We start from the raw sequence: 14,194 nt of genomic DNA on the forward strand, positions 1-14,194 counted from the left end.
CGTTGTTTTTAGGGTGACGTAAATCCTTGCAAACAATATTTCAGTGACATGAGAGCAAGCTAGTTTATGAGAACTCAGAATAGAGTGGAGACATAATACAATAGCTAATCGGGGATAGCTAGCTTAATATGTGTGGCCTGACCGCAGTAACGTATATAGTACCGCTTTTGTGAAAACAATGAGCTCATGGCAATTTTATGATTCAAATCCAAGCTGGGCGTATCATTGTTCGGCTAAGGGACGCAACTCTGTTCGTAGAATTGGGCGCCTTACACCACATATCCATCCTTGCGTCCTCCATTTACTTGATGTTACGATATGACCATGTGGCCATGGCAGCGACCACATCCCGGAACACGGATGTTGATTTTGTGAAACGTTCTCTGATTGGACTATCGATATGTGCGATAGTCCTCATATTGTAACACGGAAGTGTAGGCTTGAAAAAGGCAATGGTGAAAACTGGACTTTGATATTGGCTGGTGGACACTCTTGCCTTGGGAAGATGTGGCATCACCTGCTGTGATGTGGCTGGAACGTTGGCAAAAGAAGCGTATGCCTCAACTAACTAACTCACTCACTCACTCACTCACTGATGACTCTCTGTATCATAGACTATTCCAATCCCATCACAAGGTCATTGTGTCATATCAATGTCTGACACACCATCTTGTGTACAGTGGCCTTGACAGATAGGACCCGTGAAGATCCGGGGTAGAGTAGGTCTTCAGCAACCCATGCTTGCTGTAAAAGGCGACTTTGCTTGTCGTAAGAGGCGACTAACAAGATCGGGTGGTCAGGCTCGCTGACTTGGTTAAAACATATCATCGATCCCAATTGCGTGGATCGATGCTCATAATATCAATCACTGGATTGTCTGGTCCTGACTCGATTATTTACAGACCGCCGTCATATAGCTGGAATATTGCTGAGTGCGACGTTAAACAACCAACCAACCAACCAACTTGACAGATAGCCGGGCTGATATTCCTGTATATGATAGTGAGTCATGGTGGTAGTCTTTTCAGCTTGTGTACCTGTGTTTATTTACATGCCTTTGATTACTGAATCGATGTAGGAGTCACCAAGTCTGCTGCAGTGAATAATGCACGTTGACCCATCTTGTGTTGTTGGCCAATCCCATGATGAAGGCTATGGTATATATATTTAATTAGAGAGGTAATGAGGTAAAAGCCAACTAAAAAGTATATCAGTGCTATGATAGCAAGCTAGTTTATGAGAGTACGATGGGGATATAATACCTAGGCTAATCGAGGACAGCTAGATTTAGATGAGAGGTCAAAGTGGCGCAAGTTGTACCATGTTTGTGGGGGCACGGGTGGCCCAGTCGTCTAAGGCGCCGCGATTCGCTGTGCAGAGTTGCGTCCCTTGGGCACGCCAGAAACCTATGATTGTGGGTTCGAATCTCGGTTCGCCCCGATTATGTTTCTAGGTTTGTCAGCACCATACCCGTGCTCGTGGGTTTCACCGAAGTGGTAAACGTCTTAGACCTGCATCACTTCGGGCTTTCCTCCCACATTAAGCTGACACGCCGTGATATAACTGGAATACTGTTAAAAGCGGCGTTAAACCCAACTCACTCACTCACTCACTGTACCATGTTTGTGAAGACAAGGAGCTAGGGGTAAATTTGGGATTGTCAACCGCGATCAGCGGATCATGGTACGGCTAAGGGACACAACTCTGCTCGGAGGATTTATTGCAGTGAATAATGCACAGATATCCTCCGAAACTGCATTTAAGCTTAATTGTGTTTTTTTTCTTTTTATTTGTTTAAAACTTACTTGACTCGTGGGAGAAAAACATGTTGAGTACCCAAAGAAGACGGTCAATACCTAACGTGAAGAATTGGCTACAATAATTATCTTAAGTCTGTCAGGACACAAACCTTTCACTAAGCATGCATCAGTACATTCAACTGTATGTATGTGTACATTCGAAGTGAACAGTGTGCATATGTGACAAGCTTCATCACATTGCATGCCCCCGTCGAGATCCAGGTTAGAATTAGTCTATTCAGTGAGTGAGTGAGTATGGTTTTACGCCGCTTTTGGCAATATTCCAGCAATATCATGGCGGGGGATACTGGGAATTGGTTTTGCACGTTGTACCCATATGGGGAATCAAACCCGGATCTTCGGCGTGACGAGCCGACGCTTTACCAATAGACCACCGTACGGCTCCTCGAGCTGAATGGGCATGTACACCATGATATCGAAACTCTTAACTGTTTTTTTGTTGTTATTTTTATAACTATTTACATGAACACATGTACAGATTCCAATGAGGATCACTCACTGACACACGTATCCATCTACACACTCACCTACTCACTCACTCACTCCAAACACTTACTGACATACAAGCCAGTTATTTCTCGTCATTATCTGACTAATGTAAATAACATTTGATAACATTAATGGACTGTTACCTTGCAAGTGACACACTTAGATAACAACATATCTGTCCGAATAAACCTGTCACAACGTTATAAACTGTGAACAAAGACATGGAAAAACAGCCCCTCTTAAACAAGGAACCGCCAGCCACGTCACCTACAAAGGCTGACTCCGACCCCAAGACTCCAGACAAAACCAGGTACGGGACACTCCTACTTGTGAATATCGTGACCTGTCTGTGGACTGTGGCTCAGCATCTGCATTCCCCGGTGGTCACCCAGTACCTATATGTGAGGGTCAAGGAAGAGGTGTACCCAAACGGTACGGAACCAGAGAAGCACAACGTCACCTGCTTCCAGAACAGTTCCACAGAAGGCTTCAAACTGCAGGAGAAGGCACAGCAGGTAACAAACGCCATGCAGATGCAGTTCTCGTTATCGAAATCTGGATGCGAGTTCGTTGTCAATCTATTGCTTGGCTCCTTCTCGGATTATGTAGGGAGAAGGATTCTGTTTATGGTGCCAACGATCGGCTATTTCTGCAAAAATATGATCCTTACATCGATAATATTCTGGAACTTGGATCTCAAGTTTTACTATGTTGGTGAGATATTAGAAGGAATGACCGGCGGGTCATCTCTATTTAAAATAGCCTGCTACGCGTGTGTGTCGGACAATACACCAGCTAAAGGGGTCCGTACGTTGGGGATGATAGCAGTGGATGTCACAATTGCAGTTACCGATGCGGCCATTTCATCAGTGACAGGAGTCTTCATCCAGAATACAGGATTCTTTTACCCGTCCTTGGCATCAGCGTTGATGACTGTGGTTGTTATGGTGACGATTATGTGCATTTTGTCTGACAATGTTAAACGAAAAGGAGCATCATGTGTGAATTTTCTGGCAGGGTTAAAGCATGTCGTGTCGCCCTTCGTCTCAGAAGGTTCAAAGAGAAGGAAGGCGTTGTTCTGGTTGGGCATTACCTCTTATTCCATTTTTACCCTCAGTGGCAGTACTGGGGACATTGGAAGTCTGTGGCAGCTAAACTACCCCTTATGTTGGAGCTCAGAGATGATTGGATACTACAGCATGGCTAGCACAATGTTCAATCAAGTGCTCTCCATCCCCTTAGCCAGGCTGCTCCAGAGCTGCGCCAGTGATCCAGTCATCGCTGTGTGGAGCTGTGTCGTCACTATAGCGTCCAACGTCCTGCAGGCGTTCTCCTACACCAACTGGATGATGTACGGCGTTGCCATCGTTGGATCTCTTTCGGTTTCAGTAGGGGGGGTTATCCGGTCAGTGTTGTCACAGATGACGCCTCCAGATCGACAGGGGTCTCTCATGGCGAGTTTGTCTGTTATTGGAATCGTCAGCGTTGTCTTGGGAGAGCCTCTTTTCAGTTTTATATACAGATCTACAGTGCTGGTGATGCGTGGTGCATCCTTCCTTGTTTCAGCTGGTGGCCATCTTTTATCGGCAGTTATAATCATCGTCTTTGCTGTGTTGTCATCTGGTAAGAATAAACAGGAAGTGACGTCATCATCGACTCCACAAATACCGGAAGAAGAAGGCGTACCAGCACGGAGACATATTCAGGGTAGCGAATGAACTTCCGGATGTGAGACACCAGTCGATTCTAATATTTTCCAGAACGTTGAACTTCAGGGATCAATTTACCGTCAACACTACATAGTGTCTACATACAGCCTTGTACTTGTGACGCGTGTCTTCTTTTAGTCATGTCATGAAATGACGATATAACTCACGGGCGTCTTAAAAGCCCTGACCCGTGAAGATCCGGGATAGAATAGGTCTTCAACAACCCATGCTTGCAGTAAAGGGCGACTATGCTTGTCGTAAGAGGCGACTAACGGGATCGGGTGGTCAGGCTCGCTGACTTGGTTGATGTATGTCATCGTATCCCAATTGCGTGGATCGAAGCTCATGTTATCAATGACTGGGTCGTTATGCTACTGGGTGGTCATACGAAACTCAAGTTTCGTTCGTAAGTAATTACGGGGCAGGGTTAATCTCGTAGTAACTTACTCTGCTTGTTCTGAGCTAAACTTATTAGCTAGGGCTTTTCATAATCCGTTTTTCTACTTATCCGTGGATAGCTTAGGTCAAGTACCTTATAATTTTTAAAAGTCCCTTGTCCAGTCAAAGTGACAGAGTTTGTAGTCTATTGGACTGGTTTCATATTCAGGCGATAACCAACTATTTTATTGTCCAAGGGACTTATTGTAGTGATAGGCCCCTCTGTGTTTATATCCCACTATTTCACCCAGCCTGGGTTATGCACTCATTAGAGTGTCAGTTAAATAACTCAGGTGTTAATTGATCGCAGTCGACTTAACTGGCTGTGTGTATATCTTGTCAACATCTTGTCCAAATGTTTGTTTTACCTACCCTCATTTCATTACTGTTTTACAGTTGTTTAGCTTATCCGCTTGTGTATTTTCTCTGATTTAATTAATCAGTCATCACTGTCAGTGTAAATTGGATTTTTGATCCTTCATATTGTCGTCTATCGATACAATTAGCTGACAGTAGTAGACCTGTGAACCTATCACCACGTTCTCATTATTACTTTATTCTTGTTTAATGTTTGTTTGTTTGTTTGTTGTTTAACGCCGCACTCAGCTGTATGACGGCGGTCTGTACATAATCGAGTCGGGACCAGACAATCCAGTTCCTGCAGGTATTCCTCTCGACCACCAAGACCGCCTCCGATGTCTAATGAAAGGAGGGTTGGTTGGTGGTTGTTTAACGCCGCACTCCAGCTATATGACGGCGGTCTGTAAATAATCGAGTCTGGACCAGACAATCCAGTGATTAATATCATGAGCATCGGTTCAGGCAATTGGGATACGATGACATGCATCAACCAAATCAGCGAGCATGGCCACCCGATCCCGTTCGTCACCTCTTACGACAAGCATGGGTTGCTGAAGACCTATTCTACTCCGGATCTTGTTTAATGACACCCTGGTCCCTGGAGCACAGTTCCGTGACATGGGGCAGTATTTACAATTGCCTCCAAGTCGATGTCCAGTTTTTCTGGCGCTTCTGTCCTGTGCCATACTGAAAGACATGTTGCATGTGGTGTCTCCTTAGGCAAGTGACTTTGTTCGAAATATGCCTCAGTTTACCCAGCAGAGAATGGGCACCCAGTAGGATGAAATCATAATGTGACTGTTAACCTTTTAGCACCTCACAGGCAGCTTGGATTGTATACTCCCAAGTGAGCTGAGAATGAAAATCGGGTCCACACTGATCCACCGGGTAAATAATGTCGCTATTTGAGCATGTGTTATGGTGTAGATCTGGCTCAATATATAAATATTCACAATATTATTTCATTAAATTGTCACAAAGACAAAAATCACGACCACTATGTGCTCTTGTATGAATATACAAAATTGCTTTATACAGGCAGATATATACATACAAGAAGCACTACGTTTAGCATCCTAGCAAGGACATTACTGATTGCGGCGTAAAGATATTTTTTACTAACTGAAACAAATATTTGTAGAATATGTTTTGCAAATATAAAGAAAAAAAAGAATCCTTCAGTTTTAACCCAAATATCACAAGTCCAAGAAACGAAAAACGTTTCTAAATATTCGATACGGAGATTAGCTTAATCTCTCACCTCATTAGGATAGTTTAGAAAGAGATACAACAGAAATAAAAAATATAAACAAAAACAATTGTATTAGGATATTCTTTGCTGTCAGTATCATTTTATGGGCGCTTCGACTATTGACTGCTGCAATGTTTTTTGTTTAACGCTGCACTCAGCTATATGACGGCGGTCTGTAAATAATTGAGACTGGACCAGGCAATCCAGTGATTGACATCATGAGCATCGACCCACGCAATTGGGATACAATGACATTCATCAACCAAGTCAGCGAGCCTGACCACCCGATCCCGTTAGTCGCCTCCTACGACAAGCATGGTCGCCTTTTACGGTGCAATGTTCAGCCCAGCACAGCATTTAAAATGTCACTGAGTGCGTGAGTTAGCTTTTTAACAGTGTTTCTGTTACACCACGGCGTGTCGGGGAGATGTGGGAGGAAAAACCCCTAAAAGTCACATTTCGTAGACGTTCACTACTTTGGTGAAACCCACAAGCATGGTTTTACGCCGCTTTTAGCAATATTCCAGCAATATCACGGCGGGGCACATCAAAAATAGGCTTCCCACATTGTACCTTAATTGGAACTCGAACCTGGGCCTTCGGCGTGACGAGCTAACGCTTTAACCACTTGGCTACCCCGACGCCCCGATTCCACAGGATCCATAGTAAAAGAAAAGGAAATATTGTTTAATATTACAGGGACTTGCTGAAGGAGATTTTACACAGCGTTTAGCAATATCACAGGCTTCACATATAGACCCCAAACTGGGTCTTCAGCGTAACAAGCGAACGCTTTACCCATGAGGCTAACCCACTGTCCCGGGTTCAAGAAGGGAGAATCCAAATATTCAATCATCTTCCCGAGGCGAGGGCGTTAACTGACTCTAAAAGTCCAGTTTCCATCCTTGCCCAACTTGGCTGGAATTATGGAGACATATTTTTGCTGGACTAACGAGTCTTTTCACTGTCCAATGAAAATCGCACGACGAAATCGACAACCGGTTCGTCAACTGCCGTGCAGATTTCGGTCGATTATAGTCTACCGTCAACTTAGCGTCAACAGATATTTTCCAAATCTTGTCATGTTTGTAATCAAGGTGCTCGCGTGATTTTGTGCACTTCGCGAAAAAGGGTCGTTTTATTACAATATAGATTTTGATTATCGATCAGATCGTCTTCACTGGGCGACGCTATATCTTATTTGAAGCAAATACAAGTGATATGAGAGGTGGAATCTGAGGTGAGGTTAGGTGAAATTGGGTTTAACGTCGCGTCCAAGATTATTGCACTTATATAGCGACGTGCGTGCACGTGTGTGTGTGTGTGTGGCTGCTTGTACTAGTCCGGACTGATGCCGATTTATAGTGCTAACTCACTGAGATACCATGCTGCAGTTTAACATGAATACCCCACTCAGACACAGTATTCTGACTCCGAGCCGACCAGTCCTTGTTTTAGCCCCTTAATGCCGAGCGCCAAACAGGGTAACAACAAGTACGATCTTTTAACGTCTTTTGGTATGACGCGGCCGTGGATCGAACCCCGGACCTTTCCGCTTTCAAGGCGGACGCTCTACCACTAGACCACGGAGACGGTCTGGTGGAATCTGATTGGTCAATTGGAGGGACATAGAAGGGACTCGTAATAGCCACTGCATGGTGGCGCTACGATCGAGCCCAGAAATTCCAGCCTAGTTCGGCAAGGGTGGAAACTGGACTTTAAGAGTCAGTTTACTCCCTTGCCTCGGGAAGATGATATTCAATATATACTGACGCGAAAAAGTAATTGTGCGTCATATAAAAAAAAATATAAAACAATAATTCAGAAATAAAATAGTGCATCTTTTAATACATATTCACGAAGACTTAAAGGTCGTGTTTCACAGTTTCCCTATGCATATAATTATGCATATAACGTCAGTTACATTTGACCACTTTCTAAATGACATTATGTATTCATAGCTTTCGGCCATGGAAGCCGTGCCAATTTACACTTGTCAGATGGTACACAAAGTACTTGATTTTTTTTTTCATTTTTGCGGAAGCCTCGGTGGCTGAGTGGGTTAGATCGCTGCCTCACTTTGGCAGTGTGAGTTGGAATCCCGGACGGGACCCAACCTACTAAAGTAGAGAATCTGTACTTTACTGAGAAAGTGTTATCGGTTTTAAAGTCTCTCTACGTACACACTAAACCTTGAAACGGAACACAATAACGGTTTTAGAGTATGTTACACATAATGAAAGGATAAGACTTTACACTGTTATTCTGCGTGTGGTAAAGTAATTGTTATGAACACTAAGATGTTATTGCAAATAATCGTTTCTCTCCTTTTTGAAATATTAGTATTATATTACATTTTGGTTTATGCTACAATTATATTCATTGCAATATAAATGGGTTGGTTGGTTGGTTGGTTTGTTGTTTAACGCCGCACTCAGCAATATTCCAGCTTTATGACGGCGGTCTGTAAATAATCGAGTCTGGACCAGACAATTCAGTGATTAATATCATGAGCATCGATCCACGCAATTGGGATCAATGACATGCATCAACCAAGTCAGCGAGCCTGACCACCCGATCCCGTTAGTCGCCTTTTACGACAAGCATAGTCACCTTTTACGGCAAGCATGGGTTGCTGAAGACCTATTCTACCCCGGAATCTTCACGGGGATAAGATGAATGGGAGGAGGTCGGGTAGCCTAGTGGTTAAAGCGTTCGCTCGTCACGCCGAAGACCCGGGTTCGATTCCTGACACGGGTACAATATGTTAAGCCCATTTCTGGTGTCCCCCGCCGTGTTATTGGTGGAATATTGCTAAAAGCGGCGTAAATGCATACTCATTCACTCACTCAAGATAAACGGAGAACATGTGGGGGAAGGGAAATAACTCTGCCATCTTGTTACTTTTGTGTTCGGGTTCTATGGAGGTTTCAGTTCGAAGTTCAAACCAGGTATAATTTTACTTTCATTTTTTAACAGATGAAGCTGTTGGATTTGCCAGAACCTATAATGAGTATGTCCAAAGTTATATTACGCAACGCGTAATGTATTCCTTGAAATGTGTTTAGATGACGTCATTGTATTAACCCTTTGTTTTATTTTTGTTGAATGTACCAAGAAATTTAAATGACATTGTGTTCTTCACCGGGGAATACCGGTTATTTAGTTCACCTAATCTCGTTTCTAAACATCATGCTGTCTTATTTATCAATAAAACAAAAAAATCCATACTTGTCTTGCATGAAAATAGGTCAAATGTCTACAGGAAATAAATTATCTTAATTTACTGTCTGCATGGAAATAGGTCAAATGTCTACAGGAAATAAATTATCTTAATTTACTGTCTTGCATGAAAATAGGTCAAATGTCTACAGGAAATAAATTATCTTAATTTACTGTCTGCATGGAAATAGGTCAAATGTCTACAGGAAATAAATTATCTTAATTTACTGTCTTGCATGAAAATAGGTCAAATGTCTACAGGAAATAAATTATCTTAATTTACTGTCTTGCATGAAAATAGGTCAAATGTCTACAGGAAATAAATTATCTTAATTTACTGTCTTGCATGAAAATAGGTCAGATGTCTACAGGAAATAAATTATCTTAATTTACTGTCTTGCATGAAAATAGGTCAGATGTCTACAGGAAATAAATTATCTTAATTTACTGTCTTGCATGAAAATAGGTCAAATGTCTACAGGAAATAAATTATCTTAATTTACTGTCTTGCATGAAAATAGGTCAAATGTCTACAGGAAATAAATTATCTTAATTTACTGTCTTGCATGAAAATAGGTCAAATGTCTACAGGAAATAAATTATCTTAATTTACTGTCTTGCATGAAAATAGGTCAAATGTCTACAGGAAATAAATTATCTTAATTTACTGTCTTGCATGAAAATAGGTCAGATGTCTACAGGAAATAAATTATCTTAATTTACTGTCTTGCATGAAAATAGGTCAGATGTCTACAGGAAATAAATTATCTGAATTTACTGTCTTGCATGAAAATAGGTCAGATGTCTACAGGAAATAAATTATCTGAATTTACTGTCTTGCATGAAAATAGGTCAGATGTCTACAGGAAATAAATTATCTGAATTTACTGTCTTGCATGAAAATAGGTCAGATGTCTACAGGAAATAAATTATCTTAATTTACTGTCTACATGGAAATAGGTCAAATGTCTACAGGAAATAAATTATCTTAATTTACTGTCTGCATGGAAATAGGTAAGATGTCTACAGGAAATAAATTATCTTAATTTACTGTCTACATGGAAATAGGTAAGATGTCTACAGGAAATAAATTATCTTAATTTACTGTCTACATGGAAATAGGTCAAATGTCTACAGGAAATAAATTATCTTAATTTACTGTCTGCATGGAAATAGGTAAGATGTCTACAGGAAATAAATTATCTTAATTTACTGTCTACATGGAAATAGGTAAGATGTCTACAGGAAATAAATTATCTTAATTTACTGTCTACATGGAAATAGGTCAAATGTCTACAGGAAATAAATTATCTTAATTTACTGTCTGCATGGAAATAGGTAAGATGTCTACAGGAAATAAATTATCTTAATTTACTGTCTACATGGAAATAGGTAAGATGTCTACAGGAAATAAATTATCTTAATTTACTGTCTACATGGAAATAGGTCAAATGTCTACAGGAAATAAATTATCTTAATTTACTGTCTGCATGGAAATAGGTAAGATGTCTACAGGAAATAAATTATCTTAATTTACTGTCTGCATGGAAATAGGTAAGATGTCTACAGGAAATAAATTATCTTAATTTACTGTCTACATGGAAATAGGTAAGATGTCTACAGGAAATAAATTATCTTAATTTACTGTCTACATGGAAATAGGTCAAATGTCTACAGGAAATAAATTATCTTAATTTACTGTCTACATGGAAATAGGTCAAATGTCTACAGGAAATAAATTATCTTAATTTACTGTCTGCATGGAAATAGGTAAGATGTCTACAGGAAATAAATTATCTTAATTTACTGTCTACATGGAAATAGGTAAGATGTCTACAGGAAATAAATTATCTTAATTTACTGTCTACATGGAAATAGGTCAAATGTCTACAGGAAATAAATTATCTTAATTTACTGTCTTGCATGAAAATAGGTAAGATGTCTACAGGAAATAAATTATCTTAATTTACTGTCTGCATGGAAATAGGTAAGATGTCTACAGGAAATAAATTATCTTAATTTACTGTCTGCATGGAAATAGGTAAGATGTCTACAGGAAATAAATTATCTTAATTTACTGTCTACATGGAAATAGGTAAGATGTCTACAGGAAATAAATTATCTTAATTTACTGTCTACATGGAAATAGGTCAAATGTCTACAGGAAATAAATTATCTTAATTTACTGTCTGCATGGAAATAGGTAAGATGTCTACAGGAAATAAATTATCTTAATTTACTGTCTGCATGGAAATAGGTAAGATGTCTACAGGAAATAAATTATCTTAATTTACTGTCTACATGGAAATAGGTAAGATGTCTACAGGAAATAAATTATCTTAATTTACTGTCTACATGGAAATAGGTCAAATGTCTACAGGAAATAAATTATCTTAATTTACTGTCTACATGGAAATAGGTCAAATGTCTACAGGAAATAAATTATCTTAATTTACTGTCTGCATGGAAATAGGTAAGATGTCTACAGGAAATAAATTATCTTAATTTACTGTCTACATGGAAATAGGTAAGATGTCTACAGGAAATAAATTATCTTAATTTACTGTCTACATGAAAATAGGTCAAATGTCTACAGGAAATAAATTATCTTAATTTACTGTCTGCATGGAAATAGGTAAGATGTCTACAGGAAATAAATTATCTTAATTTACTGTCTGCATGGAAATAGGTAAGATGTCTACAGGAAATAAATTATCTTAATTTACTGTCTGCATGGAAATAGGTAAGATGTCTACAGGAAATAAATTATCTTAATTTACTGTCTACATGAAAATAGGTCAAATGTCTACAGGAAATAAATTATCTTAATTTACTGTCTGCATGGAAATAGGTAAGATGTCTACAGGAAATAAATTATCTTAATTTACTGTCTGCATGGAAATAGGTAAGATGTCTACAGGAAATAAATTATCTTAATTTACTGTCTGCATGGAAATAGGTAAGATGTCTACAGGAAATAAATTATCTTAATTTACTGTCTGCATGGAAATAGGTAAGATGTCTACAGGAAATAAATTATCTTAATTTACTGTCTGCATGGAAATAGGTAAGATGTCTACAGGAAATAAATTATCTTAATTTACTGTCTGCATGGAAATAGGTAAGATGTCTACAGGAAATAAATTATCTTAATTTACTGTCTGCATGGAAATAGGTAAGATGTCTACAGGAAATAAATTATCTTAATTTACTGTCTGCATGGAAATAGGTAAGATGTCTACAGGAAATAAATTATCTTAATTTACTGTCTGCATGGAAATAGGTAAGATGTCTACAGGAAATAAATTATCTTAATTTACTGTCTGCATGGAAATAGGTAAGATGTCTACAGGAAATAAATTATCTTAATTTACTGTCTGCATGGAAATAGGTAAGATGTCTACAGGAAATAAATTATCTTAATTTACTGTCTGCATGGAAATAGGTAAGATGTCTACAGGAAATAAATTATCTTAATTTACTGTCTGCATGGAAATAGGTAAGATGTCTACAGGAAATAAATTATCTTAATTTACTGTCTGCATGGAAATAGGTAAGATGTCTACAGGAAATAAATTATCTTAATTTACTGTCTGCATGGAAATAGGTAAGATGTCTACAGGAAATAAATTATCTTAATTTACTGTCTGCATGGAAATAGGTAAGATGTCTACAGGAAATAAATTATCTTAATTTACTGTCTGCATGGAAATAGGTAAGATGTCTACAGGAAATAAATTATCTTAATTTACTGTCTGCATGGAAATAGGTAAGATGTCTACAGGAAATAAATTATCTTAATTTACTGTCTGCATGGAAATAGGTAAGATGTCTACAGGAAATAAATTATCTTAATTTACTGTCTGCATGGAAATAGGTAAGATGTCTACAGGAAATAAATTATCTTAATTTACTGTCTGCATGGAAATAGGTAAGATGTCTACAGGAAATAAATTATCTTAATTTACTGTCTGCATGGAAATAGGTAAGATGTCTACAGGAAATAAATTATCTTAATTTACTGTCTGCATGGAAATAGGTAAGATGTCTACAGGAAATAAATTATCTTAATTTACTGTCTGCATGGAAATAGGTAAGATGTCTACAGGAAATAAATTATCTTAATTTACTGTCTGCATGGAAATAGGTAAGATGTCTACAGGAAATAAATTATCTTAATTTACTGTCTGCATGGAAATAGGTAAGATGTCTACAGGAAATAAATTATCTTAATTTACTGTCTGCATGGAAATAGGTAAGATGTCTACAGGAAATAAATTATCTTAATTTACTGTCTGCATGGAAATAGGTAAGATGTCTACAGGAAATAAATTATCTTAATTTACTGTCTGCATGGAAATAGGTAAGATGTCTACAGGAAATAAATTATCTTAATTTACTGTCTGCATGGAAATAGGTAAGATGTCTACAGGAAATAAATTATCTTAATTTACTGTCTACATGGAAATAGGTAAGATGTCTACAGGAAATAAATTATCTTAATTTACTGTCTGCATGGAAATAGGTAAGATGTCTACAGGAAATAAATTATCTTAATTTACTGTCTGCATGGAAATAGGTAAGATGTCTACAGGAAATAAATTATCTTAATTTACTGTCTGCATGGAAATAGGTAAGATGTCTACAGGAAATAAATTATCTTAATTTACTGTCTGCATGGAAATAGGTAAGATGTCTACAGGAAATAAATTATCTTAATTTACTGTCTGCATGGAAATAGGTAAGATGTCTACAGGAAATAAATTATCTTAATTTACTGTCTGCATGGAAATAGGTAAGATGTCTACAGGAAATAAATTATCTTAATTTACTGTCTGCATGGAAATAGGTAAGATGTCTACAGGAAATAAATTATCTTAATTTACTGTCTGCATGGAAATAGG

General features: G+C 38.5%; 1 protein-coding gene across 1 annotated transcript; it reads left to right on the forward strand.

Moving 5' to 3' along the window:
• Window positions 1-2,517: 2,517 nt before the first annotated feature.
• Window positions 2,518-4,523, forward strand: LOC139448477 (lysosomal proton-coupled steroid conjugate and bile acid symporter SLC46A3-like). The gene has a single exon (XM_071230024.1). The coding sequence runs from the start codon at window positions 2,531-2,533 to the stop codon at window positions 4,025-4,027; it is 1,497 nt and encodes a 498-aa protein (XP_071086125.1). The 5' UTR covers window positions 2,518-2,530; the 3' UTR covers window positions 4,028-4,523.
• The last annotated feature ends 9,671 nt before the right edge of the window (window positions 4,524-14,194 follow it).

The sequence above is a fragment of the Haliotis cracherodii genome, unplaced genomic scaffold, assembly GCF_022045235.1.
Source record: "Haliotis cracherodii isolate W230 unplaced genomic scaffold, xgHalCrac1.p SCAF_7, whole genome shotgun sequence".
NCBI classification, from domain to species: domain Eukaryota; kingdom Metazoa; phylum Mollusca; class Gastropoda; order Lepetellida; family Haliotidae; genus Haliotis; species Haliotis cracherodii.

Coding starts and splice junctions, on each gene's coding strand:
- LOC139448477 (XM_071230024.1), top strand. CDS start 2,531: ATGGAAAAACAGCCCCTCTTAAACAAGGAACCGCCAGCCACGTCACCT.